Here is a 20,980-nt window from a genome sequence, read left to right as displayed (position 1 = left end):
AACAGACGGGGAAGCAGGTCAGTCAAGTCATTCAACAAACATTTGCTCAGCACCTTCTGTGTGTCTCTAGGAAGATGCTGACCCACACGGGGAGTGGAAAATAGAGAGGACTTGCCATTCCCCTGCAAGCAAGTGAAGAACGTTAACTTAAGTGGCTCACGGTGATGGGTCAGCTTTCGGCTTATGCAAATGCTATGAGCCTGGCTGGACACCAGAAGACTCAGGCCAGAGATCCTGAAAAAAATGAGTGTCCAGTTCTCCCATGTCTAGCCTATGGCCTCCAATTTCTAGACAAGAGTTCATGTCTTATACGTAGAGGCCCCTCAGCATCAGCTCAGAAGATGCTGTCAGTCTCTGAGGGAGGAGGAAGGCCTTGGTGAGAACAAGCATGGGCCTGGGATCTGCTCCCAGCTCCTCCACAGTTACAATGAGTGGGACCAGAGTGAGTCACTCTCACCCACCTACGCCATGACAGAGAATCTGAGACAGGAGTATGGAGGGGCTTTGATAACTGCCAAGAAATCGAGTCACCATGAGCAATATGGCCTGGACAAATGCCCTGGGGTGACCTGAGGGAATCTTATCATTCCAGAAGACTGGAGTACTTGGCCAGTGAGTGAAACAGAAAAAAGTCACCTTTTGCCTGATGACCCAGTGGCTTTTTGCCAAAAGCCCCTCCAGCCTCTGCAAAGATGTCCATTGCTCTCATATCCCTGGACCCCAAATAATCCTTCACTATCTGACACAGACATCCTGACAGAGGAACAACTTTGGGAGGAACCTCTGTGGGAGACAGAGGGAAGAAGGGACCACCTTACCTCCCCCCAGGTCAGCAGCGGGGAACCAGATGTTGAGCCCATTGCTCACACATCTGCTGGCTGTGTTCAGTCAGCTTCATTTACAGCCTCCTGTCCAGCAGCTCAGGCTCTCAACAAAGACCTGACCAACATGGAGACGGCCCAGGGGAGGGCTGGGTTACGAATGCCACCGGCGGGCTGCCAGCACAAACTGGTGAGAGGACAGGCACATTCTTCTCTGACAAGTAGCAATCAATGTTCACCGTGCTGCCTGGGCTGTAGGCTGACACCCAGAGAGCAGGCTGACCCTGGACTGCCTGATCCTTATCTTGAGGCAACAGTAGCAGCAGTGCCTGGAACAGGGGCTCAGGAAATATGGAACACCTGACCGAAGAAGATTCCAGCCCAGGGCCACCACTCCATGGTCCTTCCTGCCAACCCTGCTCTCTGTTTAACCAGGAAAATGCAGAGGCCAGGGAGCCAGTAGGACAATAAAGCAGGTGTCCAAACCAGATGGAGAAGTTATGGAGGGAACCTACAACCCACTAGGTGCCGCACACAGTGCTAGGTGCTCTGCACACGTTTTTAAATGTACTCTTCCAAACAACTCTTTGCAGCAGAAACTATTATTCACATTCTGCAGATGAGAAGACTCAGGTTCGGAAAGGTTAAGTGGCTTAGTCACAGTCCTGAGTTAATATGTGGCAGAGCCAAGATTCCATTCAAGTCTATTTGACTGCAACAGAGCAGTGACAAGGGGGCCAGAGCACGAAATTCACAAGTGAAATTGCCTCCAAATGACATGTGACCTCCCAGAAAAGCGGGCAGGACTGAAAGAGACAGGGAAGGAAAAGACTCAGCTGGTCTCTCAGGAGCAAAGACCCATGCAAGTACTTGGGTAAGGGGCTCAGCACCCCTCCCCCACAGCTCTCCACAGAAACCCGTCTGTGTGTGTTGATGCGGGCTCCTTCATCCAGCCCTAATACAACATCGAGGAGAAGGAAAATGGTGGGCAGTGGCTCCTTCTCTCTTTCTCCCCGCTTTTTCCGTTTCTGGCAGGATGACGTCTGCTCCCACACTTGCTGACGCTGCCAAGCCCAGGTCACAAAGAGAACAACAGGACATCACGGCCAAGGGGTACGCACATTGATGATGACACCTTTGTCGAGCAGGCTCTGCTTCTTGGCAGTCATGACGAAATAGTGGGTACAGTCCTTGTAGTAAACAATGTTCTCAAGATCAATCCCTGAAAAGAGAAGCATTCATGGACTCAGTATCACCTCCCGTGTGCCAGGAGCTCAACCTTCCCTCATCGTTTACCTGCAGAATATTCATGTTAGATGAGTGTTTGAGACACACAAGGCTGAAAAAGATAAAACTGAGCGCCAGTGTTTATCTGCCTCAACTCAGCCAGCTTTTATAGTCCCACAAAGATACTATTTATTTTCTTTTAAATTGAGATATAATTAACATAGAGCATTGTGTAAATTTAAGTGCACAACATGTTAATTTGACACATTTATGTTTTACAATATGATTAGGGCACTGTTTCTTTTAAAGCTTGGAAGTCCTCAGGGGCTGTGGACCAGTATTTCCAAGTCAGAGCTGAGTAAGCGCTACGGAAAGGCAAAGTGCTGCTGGTGGCCTGGCAGCGAGGCAATGACAGAGCCCAAATCTGAACCCAGGCCTATCTGATTCCAAGTTCCACCCACCACACCCTCCATGTGGCCAGAGATGCAAAGAGCTGCGTGAATTCTCCGAAGACGATGCTAAGCCACGTTTCTACCATGTCCTTGCTGTGTGTGGAAACCCAGGTGCCCTGGGAGGAGCCACTCAGGTTAGGGGGCTGGATTGTATCTTTTTGCACTTTCCTCCAATTGCAAAAACAGTTTATAGATTAGGTTTCTGCATTTAAAACAATGTTGTGAGATGAGAGCTTAGCTCCGTGGCTCTCAAAGTTGGATCCTGGCCAGCAGCATCAATATCACCTGAGAATTTATTAGAAATGCAAGTGATCAGGGCCCTACCCAGACCTACTGAAGCTAAAACTATGGGGGTAGGGCCAGCAGTCTGTGCTTTAATAATCCCGACTGGTGATTCTAGTTCACGCTCAAGTTTGAAAACCTCTGGCTTCTTCAAAGCGAAAGAAACAGACGCATAGCAACTTATCAGCAGTCAACACAGAGGTGTACTGGGTAATCATAGCGACCCCTTTATTACCATTAAATAGGAAACGGCCATCAATGCAGAGGGCCCCCCAGAGAATCAGAGGAAATTCATCGCTGTCATTGTGTGAGGGACGCTGTTGTGAAACGATGGCCAAAGGTGACGACCACAGCAAAGTTTAAAGGAAACTCATTGAAACCTTCGGGAAAACACACTCAGTCTCCTGCCATAATTTTTTGGTGGTTTATTTAAGTATTTATTTTCTTGGTTTTTGAGGGGAAGGGAGGGTCGGAGATTCTTAAATCATTCAAAGGGACATAATATGCTGAAAGGAAATACTTTTTTTTTTAATAAAATAATGCAACTGTGGTGAAATTCAGAGGGTCATGCAATGGGCACAAATCACTGCGGCCAGTGAAAGGCAGAGTCTGGCTCAGGAACAAATCCCACTCCTAGAAAACTATCTTCACAAAATAACCCAACAGAAGCAGTTTTAGCTGTAACAATAACTGAAAGGTCTAAATTGGGAGTCAGCAGACTTTTTTTTATGTAAAGGGCCAGATAGTAAATATTTTGGGCTTTGTGGGCCACCCAGTCTGTGGCAACCACTCACAGTGAAGCAGCCACAGGCAATATAAACAAATGGGCATGGCTGTGTTCCCATAAACCTTTATTTAGGGACATTGAAACTTAAATTTCATATAACTTTTAATTTGTCACAAAATATTCTTTTGATTTTTCTTCAGCCACTCAAAAATATTAAAATCATTCTTAGCTTGAAGGCAATACAAAAACGCCTGGCCAGTTTGTCGCCCCCTGGTTTAAGCGCTTAAGCAGTAACAATACATCCACTTAATGAGCTATCCCGCCAAAATGGACCATCAGGTGGACTAGGTTGCAACATGGACTACATTTAAAATGTGATACTGAATGAGGGATGGATAACCAAGAGTACTGGCACTATGATGCGAGCTAGATCTCTGTAAAAAGAATTCAGATGGAAACTACCAAAAAGAAGCTTATGAAAATGAGGACTATTCATGAGCTACGTGGCGCTAGGTGTGGATGATTTATTTTTAGTGTAAAGATTTAACACTGCTGTGGCACTGCCTTTTCAAGGAGAAATATATTTAAATCAGGTTAATAAGAAAAATCTGGAATTTACTTAATTGGGAGCAGGTGTTTCATCCCTCACTTTCCCCTCATTCTGCTTTGTTCCCGCCCCCGCTCCCCACCATCCTTATAGACCACCTGACAGTTAGTTATGTGTTTATTGACAGTCTTCCCTCATAAAGTATAAGCTGCAGGAGTGGGGTTTTGTTTGGCCCACTGTTCTATGTCACACCCTTGAATAGCATCTGGTACCTAGTAGGCATTCAATACATATTTGTTGAATGAATACTTTATTTTCTCAGGGCCCTTGTCTGGGGGACAACTGATACCTCTGGGTGAGTGTCATGCTCCCCAGCCATCTCTGGACATCCTTCAAGAGGAAGGGCAGGTGGCGCACTGCACAAAAGCACCTACACTTTTTCAGGGGCCACCCACAGGTTACTGGCTTCCCACTTAGCACTCCCTGAATCTCATGCTGACCTCCGGCATACACTAAGCAACCTGCATTAGGACGGTTAATGTGGGTATCCCTCCCTGGACAGGGAGCCACTTCGGGTGGGGACCGTGTTAGCCTTGACTTTATACTCCACAATATTGAATATCAGCACAGAGTGGACATTCAGTACATGTCTCCTGAGTAAATAAATGTGCATCTCTATTCGGGTACAACATCGAGAACTTTCCTTCCAAGATTCCTCCTGTCCTCAAAGGAATCCTGCCCGTTATTATCCTAAGGAGACATCTCTGTCTTCACTTAATCAGAGCGAGTCTCCCAGTCCCAAGAGCCAAGAAAGCCAGCTGTTCCTTGGGGCACTTTAGGAAGTATGGACAATGGCCTGGTTTGGAGAAAGGTGACCGTCTCACCTGTTTCTTCTTTAAGGTCCTGGAAAAATTTCTGATTGAAGATGAAAGCCACACCACTAATTTCTTCTACTTTGGCCTCAGCTGTACTGTTTCTGTTAATGAAGTTGGCGGTGATTGCTATAGCCAACTTCCCACGAAATTCTTTTCTTCTGAACCCTGTGTAAAGAAAAGGGAAGAAATGGGTATTCTGGATTTGGTGTGAAAACTGAAAAAGATTATTGAGAAAGCTATTCTCAGATGCCCCCCAGGCCAGTAAAATCAGGATTCTGGATGTCTAGAGAACAGGGGCAGGCAAAAATGCCAAGGTTTGCACCCAAAGAAGAAATACATCACCAGAGGCCTTTCTAAATCAGTGGGACTTTTTCCTTTTCTAAAATCTATAAGACCCATTATCCTGGTTAGACTTCAACAGACAAAAGGCTGAAGTGATGTTCTCTAAGAGGCAATCACAGGGTCATCCTGCTAAAGATGTGTTAGACATTGTTGCTAGGTACACTCGTGAAAGACCCACGTGCACTTTAAACTTATACAATTAAAACTACTTTATTAGCATTTCTGTTTTTTCCCCCTCTGAAAAGTGGGATTGTGAGATTGAATTCCTGTAGAATAGGAATATTAACAAATTTTCTGTCTCAAGTTCACAGTAGTTGGCACTTAGTACACACTCAATAAATGTATAATGAATATGTATAACAAAATGCATTCTAACTTGCAATTAAGTTAGTACAGTGATTCCTCGGGGTAATTTTTTTCAATGGTTTACACTGAAATTGCTTTTTAATGGTGATAGGAATTCTGCACCCAATTACAATGTGGTTTTCCCCCCACTATGAATGCACTCGTGTGTGCACACACATGCATGCGCACACATGCACCAACAAGCAATTCTAAGACACCAGCTGGGGGTTCTACAATTATTCTCGATTCTGATATTGTGTATCCAGAGATAGCATCAGATTCCATAGGTTAGAGGCTCAGTACCACAAGACTGCCCTCCACTTCAGATTGCAAGTCCATGTTTCTGACCAATCAGCTATAGATTAGAAGTTCCAAGGACCACCCCCCCCCGCCCCCCCGCTTGGATTAATTTGCTAGAGCTCATAGAATTTCCAGAAACATTTTACTTGCTAGATAACTCAGGAACAGCCAGATGGTAGTTTTAATTGTATAAGTTTAAAGTGCATGTGGGTCTCTCAGAGATGCATAAGACAAGGTATGGGGAAAGGGTGCTGAGCTTTCATGCCCACTAGGAGACCACCACTTTCCCTAAATATCCATGTGTTCACCACATGGAAGCCCTCCAAACCCTCTTCCTTTGGGTGCTTCATTAGTTAGGCAGGCTTGATTAAATCATCGACCACTGGGGAGGGAACGAAATCTCTACCCTTTTTCCTTCCAGGCCATCTCTAGGGATTTTCCAAAAGTCACCTCATTAACATAAACTCAGGTGTGGTTGAAAGGGGCTTGTTATGAATAACAAGGCACACTTTTCATGTTTATGGCTCTGAAGGGATTTCAGGAACTGAGGAAAAGAGATCAAGTATTGTTAACAGAAGATGCTCCCATTGTTCTTATCACTCAGGAAATTTCAAGGGTTTTGGGAGCTCTGTGCCAGAAAGGGACAAAGATCAAATATATATTCCCTATTATAAATCACAGTCTCAAAGGTGGTTACACAGAAAACCACAAGCAGGTGGTCACATTTCAATGGACCATTTTCTAATCCCCCTTTCTTTTTGGAATCTACCTATTCCTATAGTTCTGAATTTTCCCTATGCCCTAGACACTGCTGTTTAACTCAAGGCACTAATCATACTAGCGGACTTGCTGGACATGACCTTTGTCTTCAGCCACCTTTGAGAATTCCCCTCACATTCCCTTACCATGTAATCAAGCCTCATGCTGATTCTCAAACTTCTGTCAAATATCCCTTTCACTAAAAATCTTAGGTATCTATTCAAAACCTACTTCTTTAAGTTGTTTGTCATTAGACCTTAGTCAAAACAGTCAGAAATGGCCATCATTCTCCAGTATTTTTTTAACTTGGGGTGATTTTGCCACCCAGGGGACATTTGGCAAAATGTGGAGACATTTCTGGTTGCCACGACTCGGGCTGCTGCTGGTTTCTAGTGGGTAGAGGCTAGGAATGCCACTAAGAAGCCTACGATGTCATGGGGATAGTCCCCAAGATAAAGAATTATCTGGCCCAAAATGTCAGTAGTGCCAATTGAGAAACCCTGCTCTAGTCTAAATCCTTGGTCCAAAGTTGCTCAAATGGCTCTCCTCCTTCCCATCCTTTTCATGTTCATGAAATGCCAAACCATACTGATGCTGAGCATGGATCCTGGATTTTCAAAATTCAGACTGTTTCCTCAAGCCAATAAAATGGCCCCATAAACTCTAACAGCACAACATACAGATTGGCAGCTTAAAAATTCTTTGTCAGATATTGGTTGTTGATTACAGGGGATGGGGAGTAGGTATGGAGGCGAAAAAAGAGAAATGCACTGGCTGCAAAGCAGGTGGGAGGGGCCTTGGCTGGCCCACCTCATATCCTGAATTCTCTAATATCTGTCTGCTGCCCTTGAGCAGGGCAAGCTTGACAAGCAGACTTGCACCCAGTCAAAGAGATCCCACGCAGGACTACTTTATCACCATCTATGGTCTCGAATTAGTAGTTAGTGCAAACCAGTACAACTTGTACATTAGTTAATTAATCTTGGAGCTGGAGTAGAGGTGACTGAAGTCCTGTCCTGGCAACTGGGTTCCTCTCTCAACCTAACTAAATCCTACCCCAAGAAAACATGTTATGCTTCCGAATTTAGAACTCAGAGAAGCATGGTTTTGCACCGTGAGTTTGGGCAAAATTCATCTTACTGCTCAGCAGTGAGTGTGCTCAAAAATTATGAAAAGATGGGCTCCTTCTTCTGGAATATTATACTTGACAGTAAACTCCTACTATTACTAGTATAAAAATGCTTATCTTAGTTAAACGGTGTATGAAAATGCTTAGCATCATGGCTTGTACATTGGCAGGTGTTCAATAAATGTTGATTTTTTTGCTTTTAATTTTTGTGGCATTTTACCTTTATAAAGCATTTTTACATATAAGTCCTTCCCCAACCCTTACAACAATGCTCTGAGGTTTTATACCGCAAGTTTTACAGCTGGGAAAACCGAAGTTTGGAGAGAATTAAATAGTTGCTCTCTAAATACTCAGCCTCAGTAAACACACATAGAATATACAGATGTCAAATTATAACATACACCTGAAAATTATATAATTGTATTAACCAATGTTACCCCACTAAACTTAATATAAACAAACAAATAAATACTCAGCCTCAGGTACGGCAGTGTGGTCTGCCCTTCCATCAGGACCCCAAACCAGCTTTGGTAACTGGCATCTTGCCCCTTCTTCTTTCACCCGCTTCTAGATACACCCCCTCCTACTATTAGCCACCTCACCCCTACCCCACCCCCACCCCCCACCAAATCCTCAGCCCTAAGAAGGAGAGTCCTCACCTTCCAGTGTGTTCCTGCGGCCATCAGCACCAATGATGACATCAAACTCAAACTCTGACAGAGAGTGGTCTGCAGGGAGAAATTCTGCCCGCCAGCCAATTTCTACCAGGACAGAAAAATGAGATGAGTTGGCAGAGAGAGGTGGGAAGACAGAGTGATCATACTCCCAACGTGTTAGTCAGGAGAAATGGACATTGCCACCAGGTACATAAGCACCCCAGACACAGCCTCCAGAGGAAAGACCTGGAGTTGCCCAGATTCACACTTGAATCTGGAGTCCTCTGGCTTTAGTTTCAGTTCAATCCAGGACAAGGGAAATCAGCAGCGCTAAGTACTGGTTTCTAGAAAGGCTAGGAGTCTCTCTTCAATGATTCTCAAACCAGTATCACTTGCACCTTATTTTTCTCTGCAGAACCCACCATGTTCTCTTTATACGCCCCCACATTCCTCAGTGCCCTCTCATTGCTAAACAGATCCAAAAGGATGTGTAATGAAACCAATTTGAATTCCTACTTCATTGTGCTCAAACGGTTCTGTTGTGTAGCACATTCTTCTGTGAAACCACTTTCAGGTGAAACCTTGCTGGTTACTCATAATTAGAATTTAACATCCACTAGAGGTCTGGGAAAGGTTAAGAGCACACGGGTCTCTGGAAGTTAAATAGTGGATGGCTTGCTACAAAAGTCAACTAACGTCTTCCCTAGATTCTCAATATTCTGGGCAGAGGACAGAAGAAATCAGAATTGTAACCTGTGTGTGAAACTACTGAGGTCTCCAACACTAAAGTGGCTCAAAACTGAAAGCCATGCCCAGGTGGCAGGAGATTTTGATAAGATGCAGAGGCATCATGAACAGACTCCGACCATGGTGTTTATACAAGATCAGAATTTACATAAACATACTAAAAAAGGGGGGAAGAAAAATTACTAAATGAGATATAACTACAATGGATGAATTTTATGGCTTGCAAGCTATACATCAATAAAGTTTAAAAATATTATATGCCAAATAATATTTTGAATATTAATTTCATATTTGGTCTAGAAACTTCACTTTCTTTACTGAATTTTAAAAATAACATATGGGTACAAGTTTATCCACATGTCTGTGTGTGTACACACACAGCTCGAAGAGCATGCAAATGAACTTTATCAAACAATCAAATGTCTTCTGTCCTGCTTCCTGATTAGACTTCATTTGTCAAAGTACTGCCTCCGAGTGGCAGGGTAACTAAATTACAAGTTTGATGGCTTAATAATAAATCTCCTCAGAGCTGAAGAGGACACCAATGGCCAAAAAAGGTACAATGTCTTTTGATGGAATTGTGGCAAACAGCTTAGTCTTACAGAAACATCCTCTCAGAGCTGCAAATGTGATTTCCATTTTGCAATAACCGATTTCTAGGCAGAAAAGGCAAATTGTACTGTACTCTGATTTTCTTGATCTTCAGGAGGTTCTAGAACCTTCACGAACTCCACATTCACATGGATTTCAACTCCCAACATCAGGGCCACCTTGAACAAGATGAGCTGCAACTGGCGAATACCTGTTAGAAAGGAAGGGAGAAAGAGATGAACTGTGAGTAGCCATGTCTGAGTGTCTCCTTTGGGATCATTATTTTTATTTTTATAGATGAGAAACTGAGGCTCAATGACACTAAGTGACTTGCTCAAGATCGCACAGTAGTAAAACTAGAATATAGACCCAGATTTGTCCGATTCCAAGACTCTGCTCTAGCTGTTAGATGATGCTATCATGATGGAGGAGGCTCTCTCTTTCCTGCTTCCTTCCTGAGGTGCACTGTGGGTTTGACAAGATGACGATGGAAAGAGGAGTAAGGGGCCATAGGTAAAGTCAGCTCATTCTGTGAGGACGAGGCCAAAGCTGTTAGCCATCCACGGGGAGGAGTGGGGTGGGGAATTCTCTCCACCAACCTGGGCTCATGGTTCTCTGCCTCCTACCCACTCTCCTAAACTTCCCCAATGAGTGCCAACTTGTTTCTCTATTTTGTTCCCTGCCTTTCAGCACAAGTGGACATGCCCCCCAATATTTTTCTGCAGAGCACAAAGTTTCAGACTTTCTGCGGGTCCCTCTGTATTTCGTGGGCTTCACTCATTTAACATTTATTGAACATCTGCAATGAGCCAGGTGCCATGCTAGGCCCAGGAGATACGGAATACTCCCTCTAACAGAGGAAGCAGAGGTAAACAGAGTGGGGCAGGGCATCGCGGTTGGGGGCAGGGGAATGGCAGAACAGGCCGGAGCTGTAGTTCTGAAAGCTTGAACAGAGGAGGGACCAAGAATATCAACTCCCACAAAGAGATTAAGGAATATAAAGAATACAGGAGGTCAGGGCACTTGGGAGTTAAGAAGCTTCTGGAGACCTTGGTGAAACACTCTGTAGCTCAGGGGTGGGAGAGAAATCAGACCACAATGAAAGGAGGCATAAATAGATATAGACAAAGTCTATATCTATCCTTTCTAGAATAAATACTTTGAAGTAAAGAAAAGTAATGGGCAATAACAGAAGACTGGAGGGGCATTTGGGAGGTAAGATCAAGTACGGGAGACCAAGGAAGGGAACAGGTGAAAAGGAGAAAAGTCCAAGAGGGACTAGAGTTGGAAAGGAGGCAGCCAGTTATGCCTCTGACACTGGGTTGAGAGGAAGGAATGTGTACTTGGATGGAGGTGAGTGCAGGAGGAAGGAGAGGGGGCTGGAAGGGGATGTGTCCGTCAGTGGCTTCTCTTCCCCAGAGCACAGGAGGGAGGCCATCTGCTAAGAACGAGGAGGCTGTAGTGGAGGTTTGGAACAGCCCCAGTGGGAAATGGAGGAAGATGCTGACACAGGACACGCTGAGAACTGGTGAGTAATGCTGAGGTCCAGGACACAGCTGGGGCTGGAGACCATGGTCGGTCTGAAAGGAAGCCAATCAGCTAGGGCCTAAAGAATCCAATGTACCTCCTGCCTGTTGGAGGAGGCCTGGCCTTTCCTTATAGTTTCAAGATTCCAAGTCTAACTGGTTCCAGCACACAGTCGGTGCTCAATAAGTTTGCCCTGCCTCCCTTCTCACAGGTATTGGAATTGCTCTTGACAATGACTGCCCTGAATCTCAGTTCCAGAATCCTTCCAGTGTTTCTGCACACTGGGATATTTCCAAGGACTCGGAGTTAAATGGAAACCCCATCAGTGGGGCAGAAAGGGGCTGCTGGCCTGGAAGGCAGCCCAATAGTCCTGGGGCCCTCACAAGGCCTCCTGGTGCCCAGCTCTGCCTCTCAGGAGGGTCCGATGAGAAACTGGGGCTCAATGTCACTGTTCTAAATCGGTAACCAACACACATTCTTCCGTGGGTGGTAGGAAATATCCTGAAAGCTGACACTGCAGTTTTCTAGGCAAATCCAAATTACTTTCCAATGGACTCCTGGAATTTTCTCAACTCAGAATGGGAATAAACTCTGGGGCCACTGCTGGTAAGTTCTCCTGTGTCTAACTAAATTATACCCTATGTGGCTGATTATTCTCTCTAGTCATTCCCACTTGGACCCCAGACCCTTTCCCATCAGGTCCTGTCTTCATATAACGTGGCTTTCAGGGGGCTCCACCCGCCCGTCGGTTGAGAGACTGCAGCTCTGAGTTCTGGAGTTTGGAGACCCTGGCTGCTTTTTGCTCATTGTATACTGTTGGATGTAAAGCATTTCCTGAGTACCTACTACGTTCCAGGCACAGTGATAGCACATTACAAGCTTGACCTTCTTTAATCCTCTCAGCAACCCTGGTAGGAAGGCATTGATCACATGTTACTTACCTCTAGGCCTCTGTATTCCATACCTCATTAACTCATTCAGCGGAGGTTTATTAAGCATCTACTGTGTGTCCAGCACTTTTTTATGCCCTGGAGATATCCTTGTAAGCAAGATGTGACACAATCCTTGACCTCATGGTGCCTACAGCCTAGTGGGGCATAGCACAGGACCTGGCACAAGGCACAGAGCAGGCTCTTCACAAAATATCTGCCAGTTGGATGTGTGGAGTCCCCATGGACATGAACATCCTGGGAACTCCTCAATGTGGAGAGATGTATCCCACCCAGGGTCGGCCCCTTCCCCTCATGGGGTGCCACCATCAGCTCTACTTACTGATGTGGTCGATGGAGCCAGCACAGAACTTTCCATAGAACTTCTTGGCTCCCAGTCCTCGCAGGTCATGGATAGTGAAAGGCCAAAGGTGTAGCACGTTGTTCCGGGAGAAAGTGTCCCTCTTCTCCACCACGACCACTTTGGCCCCTAGGTAGGCAAGTTCAATGGCAGTGCGCAAACCACATGGTCCTCCCCCAACAATGAGACACTGCAAAGGTGAGAGAGGAGAGAGACACTCAGTGACCTCCAGGACTGTAGACAAAAACTCCTAGTTAGCAGCGTAACTGAGGAGCAAAACCCCATCCACCCAAATCAGCTAGCAAGTGCAAACCGAAGCACCTGTTAGGACCTGCCATTCATCAGTCCAATGTACATTACCTGTGGGCCTACCATACTCCAGGCACTGCGCCAAACCCTATGAGGGATACAAAGGTAAAGGGACTTTTGTGGGGGGCACAGTAAGATGCATGTGGGGTTCAGAGTCGGACTGAACTGGGCTTACATCTCAGCTCTGGCTTTTGACTTCTTAGTTTCCTCATCTGTGAAATAGGTCTGCTACTCTTTTTTCATAGGGTTATTGAAAATAAGATTTCTTTTCAAAAGCCTAGGGTGCATCTTGGTGATCTTGGATCAGGCAATGGTTTCTTAGATATGATACCAAAAGCACAAGCAACAAAAGAAGGAAGAAATAAATTGGACTTCGTCAAAATTTAAAACTTCTGTGCTTCAAAGGCCACTATTGAGAAAGTGAAAAGACAACCCACAGATTGGAGAAAATATCTGCAAAGCATATATTTGATAAAGGACTGGTATCCAAAATATAGAGAGAATTTTACAAGTTAACAATGAAAAGACAGATAACCCAATTAAAGAATGAGCAGATAATCTGAATAGACACATTTTCAAAGAAGATACACAAATGGCCAATAAGCACATAAAAAAAGATGCTTAACATCATTAGTCATAAGGAAATACAAATTAAAGCCACAATGAGAGACCACGTCATACCCACTGGGATGGGTATAATCAAAAAGACAGACGAAAAGTATTGGCGAGGATACTTTTGGAAAGTATTGGAGAAACCAGAACCCCCATGTGTTGCTGGTGAGAATGTAAAATGGTGCAGATGCTTTGGAATAGTTGGCCATTCCTCAAAAAGTTAATATAGAGTTACCATATGACCCAACAATTCTACTCCCAGGTATATACCCTAGAGAAATGAAAATATATATCCACACAAAAACTTATGTGTGATCATTCACAGCATCCTTATTCATAATAGCCAAAATAACCTGTGTCCCTTAACTGATATATAAACAAAATGTGATGTATTCCACGATAGAATGTTATTCAGCTATAAAAAGGAATGAAGTGCTGATATATGAATGAACCTTGAAAACATTATGCTAGTGAAAGAAACCAGACGCAAAAGGACACATTGTGTGATTCCATTTATATGAATTGTACAGAAAAGGTAAATCCATAGACAGAAAGTAGATTAGTTGTTGCAAAGGAAGCGGGGAGGGGAGATTGGGAAGGGACTGCTGATGGGTACAAGGTTTCATTTTATGGGGATTAAATGTTCTCGAATTAGATGGTAGTGGTTGCACACATTTGTGAATATACTAACATTACTGAACTGTATACTTTAAAAGGATGAATGTTATGGCATGTGAATTATGTTTTAATGAAATAATTGTGTATTAAAAAAAAAAGCATATAGTACCAAGTTTGACACACACTAGTCTGGATGTTATTCTTATTGCTGAGACCTAGTCCTAAGAACTCTCAGCTGTAAATTCAGGCTTGTGAAATAAATAAGTTGAACTCCATGTGGTTAGTTTTATTTGGACCTCAGAAGGGGAAAACTGGAAAAGACTTCACAGAGGTCTTTAAAAATTATCATCACTACTTTCTTCTTCCTCTCCCCTTCCCCCTCCTTCTCCTCCATCAGCATCAGCAGCAGCAGCAGCAGCATCATCATCATAGCTTACATTTGTTGAGCACTTTCTTTGTGCCAGATGCTGGTTTAAGTGCTTGATGTGTTTCACCTTTTAATCCTCACAAGAAAGCAAAGAGACAGGAACTATTATTATCCCCATTTCACTGACAGGAAAACTGACACACAAAGCAGCTAAGAATTTGGCCCATGGTTTTACAGATTGGAAGGGGCAGAGGCAGGATTCAAACCCAGGCAATATCACTCCAGATCTCACCATGCTGTACTGCTTCTAGTTTGCCATAATAAAAAGAAGAAAGAACATTTCAGCAGAGGGGATGGCCCATTTAAAGAGAAAAGGAAAGAAGTTCAGGGCGGCTGGAGAAAGGGATAGTTTGGGGGAAGGGAGAGGAAGGAGAGAAGAGAGATAAAAGTTCACCTGCAGCCAGATGCTGATGGCCTTAAACGCCAGGTGAAGGAGTGTGGCCTTGCTCCTGTAGGCACTGGAGCCATGGTGGGCCGACAAAAACAGGATCTTGTACAACTTTCTACATGCTATGTCTTATTGGACACTGTGACATTGCACAAGATAAGGGTCCTTCCCCCAAGAAAGCTACAGCCATTTAGGAGAGAAGGTAAGATACATAATGACCTAGCTAGTTATACTGGGCAAAAGCCCTTTATTTAAACACAATCTTATGAGGAGCATCAATACTATTTAAAAAGAGAAAAAAAAAATGGCAGTTTTCTGGCAGAGTCAAAGACACCCCTACACAGCACCCTGCCCTCCTCCCAGGCAGCACCTGAAGCAACTTCCTGAGGCAAGAGTTCACCTGGGGGGGCCTAAATAACCGAGGATACCCCTGCAAGGCAAGAGGGAAGGAGATCTGCACCCACACTTCACTTTTCGACATTACAGAGGCATCCAGAAACTTCCCTTCTGCCCTGGATCAAATCTAATCTTACAAAAATGCATTCCCTTTCCCCTAGCAAATATTCCATAATCCATTTATCACTCATTTGGGGCCTCCGGTGTCCCAAAGGGGAAGCGCGAACAAGCATATCAAAGTTCCCACACCACAATCAGTGCGGCTCACTGCTTGGAACCTTCCAGAGAGTTTGTAGAAGCCCCATCAGGGGAAATGAAGTAACCGCTGAGATACAGCTCACTCCAGAGATGTAGGGAACGAGTGTGCAAATCCCTTGGCTTCCTTTCCGGTGGGAGCTGACTAGAGACAGCCAACTCCCCCTACACCCAGCCCCACTTCTTATCTCACACCCCAAACAGCTTCTCAGGCTCGGACATAGCCAGACAATGACAGGCATTTCGAAGCAAGACTCCAAACCCCAGCGCTTGTGAGGTTGGCTTTGGGGTTAAGTCTAGATTCACTGCATTGCTTTGCAGTTAGTGCATCTTTTCCTGTTTGCTGAGTTCTGTCACTCCAGGGCCAGGGATGGAGAGGGGGTGGGAGGATGTGGGGTTTGGAAGGGCAGGAAGAGGAGGGGAGCCCTCCTGCATCCTTTCATCCACTGGGCCTAGGACAGGGCAGGACAACCCCTTCCCACCAGCTGGGGGGCTGCCGCGCATTTCTCATGCACACAGTAGCTGGTGTACTGTTTCTAACACCCCCTCTCCTCCCAGCTAAACCTGAGATCCCATCAGCAGACACTCAGTTTTCCCACCACCCTGGGCCCCGGCGCATACTTTGGACCTGAAATTTCAGAGACGCCAGTCATACCGTAATCTAAAGTCAAAGTAAATACCCATGGGTCTAATTATATAAAGGGAGAAAATTTGGTGCAGATGTTATCAAGACAGGAGAGAAGGCGGTTGGCAGGGGCCAAAGCAGTTCCTCTCAGCAAACGCTTGTTATGATTAACATGGGAACTCGGAGTTCTGACAGGAGGCCGAAAACTGTGGCTGCTGCACGCCTAGGCGAGGAGCCGGGGAGGAGGGCTTCCCCAGCGTGCCCACAGTGGATGACGGCGTGGTGCGAACGCCATGGATGCAAAGCAGTATGACAACTCAACCCCCAGGAACTCCCTACCTTTCTCAGGCACAGCTGGGCTATCGCTGCTGAGGGCTTACTGCCAGGAAAGAAAACTTTTCATTAAAACTCATACCAGAGGCCTTTTTCCTTGTGCCCTAAAATAGGCGGTGCATTCATCCCACCAGCTCTGTCCTTAGTGCCAGAACTAGGCTATCCATGTTATAATTATCTGCATCTGATTCCCAGGTCAGCGTTAAGTGTCCTCTGCGGTAGTGAATGCTCAGAGCCCAGCACAGGGCCTGGCGCACAGGAGGCCTCAATAAATAGTTGATGGATGCACAACCTTCCCACACCTTCGCCGCCCACCCAGTTCTGTCTGTCCCTAGCCGGGATGTACAGTGCACATCAGCCAGGATTTATGTCTATAGATTCCCACCCAGGCCGGGGGAGCTGGGGTCTGCCAAGGCCACTAGCATCACGGACGTCAGCAGATCTGTGTGCTTTAGGTGACATAAATTTATTACCCAGTGGGGAGAAGGGCAGATCCAACGCCAGCAGGAAGTCCATTGTATAGATAAGCTTGGCAGTACTTAGGCCTACATGTTTGCAGAGAGAGACAAACACCACATGGAAAAATCAGCTTTTTATTACCAAGGGTTGAGAAGAGACAAGGGGACTTGCCAACAGTCAAAGCCCAGCTCGCACAGACTCTTCTGCTATCCCAGGGGGGTCCCGCAATCACTACCTACTTCTTGATGACACAGTGCGTCTCTCAAAGCACAAGTGGGTGGGTGTGCTGGGACTGCACCAGGAATGCTAACAGAATTTGGTCCCCAGAGTGAGCCGCCAAGGGGACCAGAGGCTAAGCCAGGGGTTAGCAGTCTGGAGACTTGATTTCCGCTTTTGAATTCCGCCTCTAACTTCCTTGGGAGCTCTGTGTACAGACACTCCAGTGAGATGGGGCACAAAAGCCAGCACGTGGAGACGGTAGGCAGATGGGGTCTGTGTTCACTAGCTCGCTTCCCTGGGCTCCGCACCTCATTGAGAAGGATGATGATCGTGACTAAACTGCATCACGTTCATCCAGCACTTTGTACTTGCCAGGCACGGCCCTAATCACTTCATGTATTTCATCTTTCCAACTGCCCTGTAAATTAAGGGCCATCATCGTCTCCACTTTGTAAATCAGAAAACTGAGGCATAGAAAAGTTAAGCAACTTGCTCCAGGTACCCTTATTATCCTCATTTTTGAGCTAAGAAACTGAGGCAAAAGAGGGTCAGAAATTTCCAAGACCATATAAACAGTAAGTGGTCAAGTTTGGATTCCAACCCAGGCAGTAGGGGTCCAAGGCCTGTGTTTGGAACTGCTTGTCTGACAAGAAAGCCTGACCTTGGGAGGTGTGGTCAATGAAGTGAGGCTGGTTTTCACTCTTTCTCTGCATTGAGTACACAGCGGCCTCCTGAATGGAGCTGGGGTTCAGGCTGAGTGCACGGCCTCTGCATGGAAGGAAGCCCTAAGCCTGCATCTGGGCTGAGCTTTTTGTGCTTCCCTGGGGTGGATGTTTACCGGCTGGATGGAGCTAGAGTCCATGCAAATCCTCAGAAGCCACTCTGGCAGGTGCCACGGCAGCAGGAGTTTGGGCTTGGACAGTGCAAGCCTTCTCCAGTGCCCAGGTGGTAAGAGGAGCCGAGCGACACAAGGTCATGCGTGGTGCTGTCTCCCTGGTAGCAGCGGCCCTCCCAGCATGCTGACCCACAGGCCATCTCCCTGGGCATCGCTCTGGTTCCAAGAACGTGCCACCACACTTCCTGGTGAGGCATTCCAGCCTCACTGGCTCTTAGGACAAGCTGCTTATCTAAACCCAGGCAAGAAGGCCCTGACCATTACTGGGTTACCACGAGTGAAAACAGCTCACTTCAGAATCACAGGACTGAGAGTTTTCAAACCCAATGGGCCACTGCCATGCTATTGTAGGGGGTTTGTCCCAGGGGCCTGCCCTCACAGCCCCACCGGGCAGGCTCAAGAGAGATGAAGCCGCCTAAGGTTCTAGCCACGGAGGAGCCTCTGCAAGGGGGGTGGCTAGATGGGGACTCTTCATGGGGACTTCAGGGGCCGATCTGGATTGGGACCTAAATCTCATTTGATTTGATGTGGCCCTGCCTCAGTCAGGCTCTCCTGTGTCTTGGACACACCCAGTTATTCCTGAATAACAATTACGCACTACTCACTAACTTCAGAAATTTACAAAAAGGAAATGAAAAAAGATATCCTGTTCTCTGCCTGCTCTCATATACAAATTCCTGAGAAACATTCCATTCCTCTCCGTCCTTCCCTTCCAGCCTGAGCTGGTACTCTCCTCTGATGAGCAAGTGTAACCACTGACCACAGAATCTCAATTCTGGGGGACAGTTTTATCTGCAAGCATTCTTCTCCTTGGCCCCATAAGTACACTTGTGTTGGACCCCTGGTTTGGCACTTCTAAGAACAATCCTCAAGGTTCTGCTGCCTGCCTCTGGGTGCTGCTCATAACTCACAGCACCTCCCCACCCAAGGCATGAGTTCCCAGAAGTCAGGGGTGTGTGCCACCCCCAGCAAGCCCCCTGCCGGCAGGAGAGACCAATGAGCAACAGCTAGCAAGGCCACGACTCCTTTCATTTCAGATGTCGAAGTGCGTAATCAGCAGTGCCAACCCTATCCCACCTTTGTGGGTGCCTATACATCCCAACTGGGAAGAGCAACAGTAATAACAGTATTCATAATAGTAATAATAAAAGTCAGAGCCACCACTTACTGTCTGCTTACAATGTGCATGAACTGTGCTAAGCCCTTTCTAAGAAATGCATATAGTTTCATTCCTACAACCACCCTGATTTATGTATATTCATTGCCATTTGGCAGATGAGAAAACTGGAGTTTGGGAAGGCTAACTGACTTGACCACAGTTAAGACCCTAACCTCTAATCCCAGAGTCCATGCTTGAAATCACAATCTATATTAGTTCTTCCAGGTTTCTGTGGGGTATTATATGGTGGAGTATTAATATGTTCCTTCCTCAACTAAGATATGTAAGGACCAGTGACACCACGTTGTAAGATTGTAGAGGACGCAGGAGAAGGCTCATGTTCCCAAAGCTCAGGAAACTGTCCCTTTGGAGACTAAGGAAGGAAAACAGAGACAATGAATGCTATATTGTTTGGGGCTACATGTGACTACTGTGGGAAATTTGTTGGAGAAACAGGTTGGTGACTTTGGTCAAGAAAGTATCCCTCCACGAGATGGCCCATGAGCGGAGAATTGTAGCTGGGGATTTGGAGAGACAGGAGAAATGGCGTGCTGAGGTCCCAGCTGAGAAAGAGGGAGGTGGTTTGGAGGGAATAGAGAGGCCCTGATGAGCAGAGGTGAGCATGGTGCTGAAGAATTCTGGGGAGGGCGAAATCCGACGGGGAGGGAGAGGAAGCCAGATGGTAGAGGGTCTGGGACAGTTGATCAAAAGGTTTGGGCTCCCCTACTCTCTTCACTATTGTGGGTTTTGAGTAGAATGAAAGTGCTAGTTTAAGAGAGTTGGTTCCAGAGCAATAACAACAAAGAGGATAAGAGAGAAGAGACAATAGAGGCTGAGGAACCAGTCCCAACAGCACTTGAAACAGTCTATCCACTCCTGAATCTCTACCCTCTGCATTGAGCTCAGATGCTCAGGTACCTTTGCTGGTCCCTTCATCTTCCTGACCTCCGCACTTGGGATGGCCTGAGGCTCAGTCTCAGTCCTCTTCCCTTCCTGACCTTTATTTTACATCATTTACTTCCATGGCTTTAAACACTATCTCTGTGAGGATGATGCTCAAAATTATCCCCAACTCCCAGACTCTTATAACCAACATTTCATCTGCTCTAACAAACATCTCATATGTAACAGATCCACAAACTTTTGATCAACAGCCCCCGCCCCCCCAAAAAAACCCCTCCTCTTCCCCTAGTCATTGCGAACTCAGTAAGTGCACATCCACTTTCCACTTTTCCAGTTCCTTGAACCAAAGATCTGGAATCAACCTTGATTTCTTTCCTCTCACCTCGCAACCGATCCACCAATAAGTCTTTTTGACTCCACCTTCAGAACACATCCAGAATCCAACCAGTTTTGCCTCATCCCTGATGCCACCCAAGATACTACCGTACTTTTCCTGCCTTGATTTGAGGGCTCCTACCTGGTCTCCTTGCTTCCACCCTTGCTCCCTTGCAGTCCACCCCCGCCCCCACATATACAGCAACCGGAGTGGTCCTTCTCCAGTCAGATCGTGTCATTCCCATGGCACACAGAACGCAAAATCAAATCTTGTCATGGCCTCGAGAACCCGCATGACCTTGCCCTCCAATTTCCCTTCTGTCTTCAGCTGCTGCCACTCTCCTCTCCCTCCCTGTGCTCCAGCCTTCATGTCCTCACTAAGCACATACA

General features: G+C 46.0%; 1 protein-coding gene across 3 annotated transcripts in view; it reads right to left on the bottom strand.

The window, feature by feature from the left end:
- MICAL2 (microtubule associated monooxygenase, calponin and LIM domain containing 2) overlaps positions 1–20,980 on the bottom strand; it is a 140,477-nt gene that overhangs the window by 40,534 nt on the left and 78,963 nt on the right. For all 3 annotated transcript variants that reach the window (XM_015596557.2, XM_006905644.3, XM_015596566.2), the window contains 5 exons: positions 12,600–12,807; positions 9,895–10,011; positions 8,466–8,567; positions 4,941–5,096; positions 1,943–2,043 (listed from right to left, as the gene is read on the bottom strand). In XM_015596557.2, coding sequence (XP_015452043.1) covers positions 1,943–2,043; positions 4,941–5,096; positions 8,466–8,567; positions 9,895–10,011; positions 12,600–12,807 — 684 coding nt within the window. The remainder of the gene's footprint in view (positions 1–1,942; positions 2,044–4,940; positions 5,097–8,465; positions 8,568–9,894; positions 10,012–12,599; positions 12,808–20,980) is intronic.

Source organism: Pteropus alecto, unplaced genomic scaffold (genome assembly GCF_000325575.1).
Source record: "Pteropus alecto unplaced genomic scaffold, ASM32557v1 scaffold461, whole genome shotgun sequence".
Taxonomy (NCBI): domain Eukaryota; kingdom Metazoa; phylum Chordata; class Mammalia; order Chiroptera; family Pteropodidae; genus Pteropus; species Pteropus alecto.
This window is presented reverse-complemented; position numbering and strand designations above follow the sequence as displayed.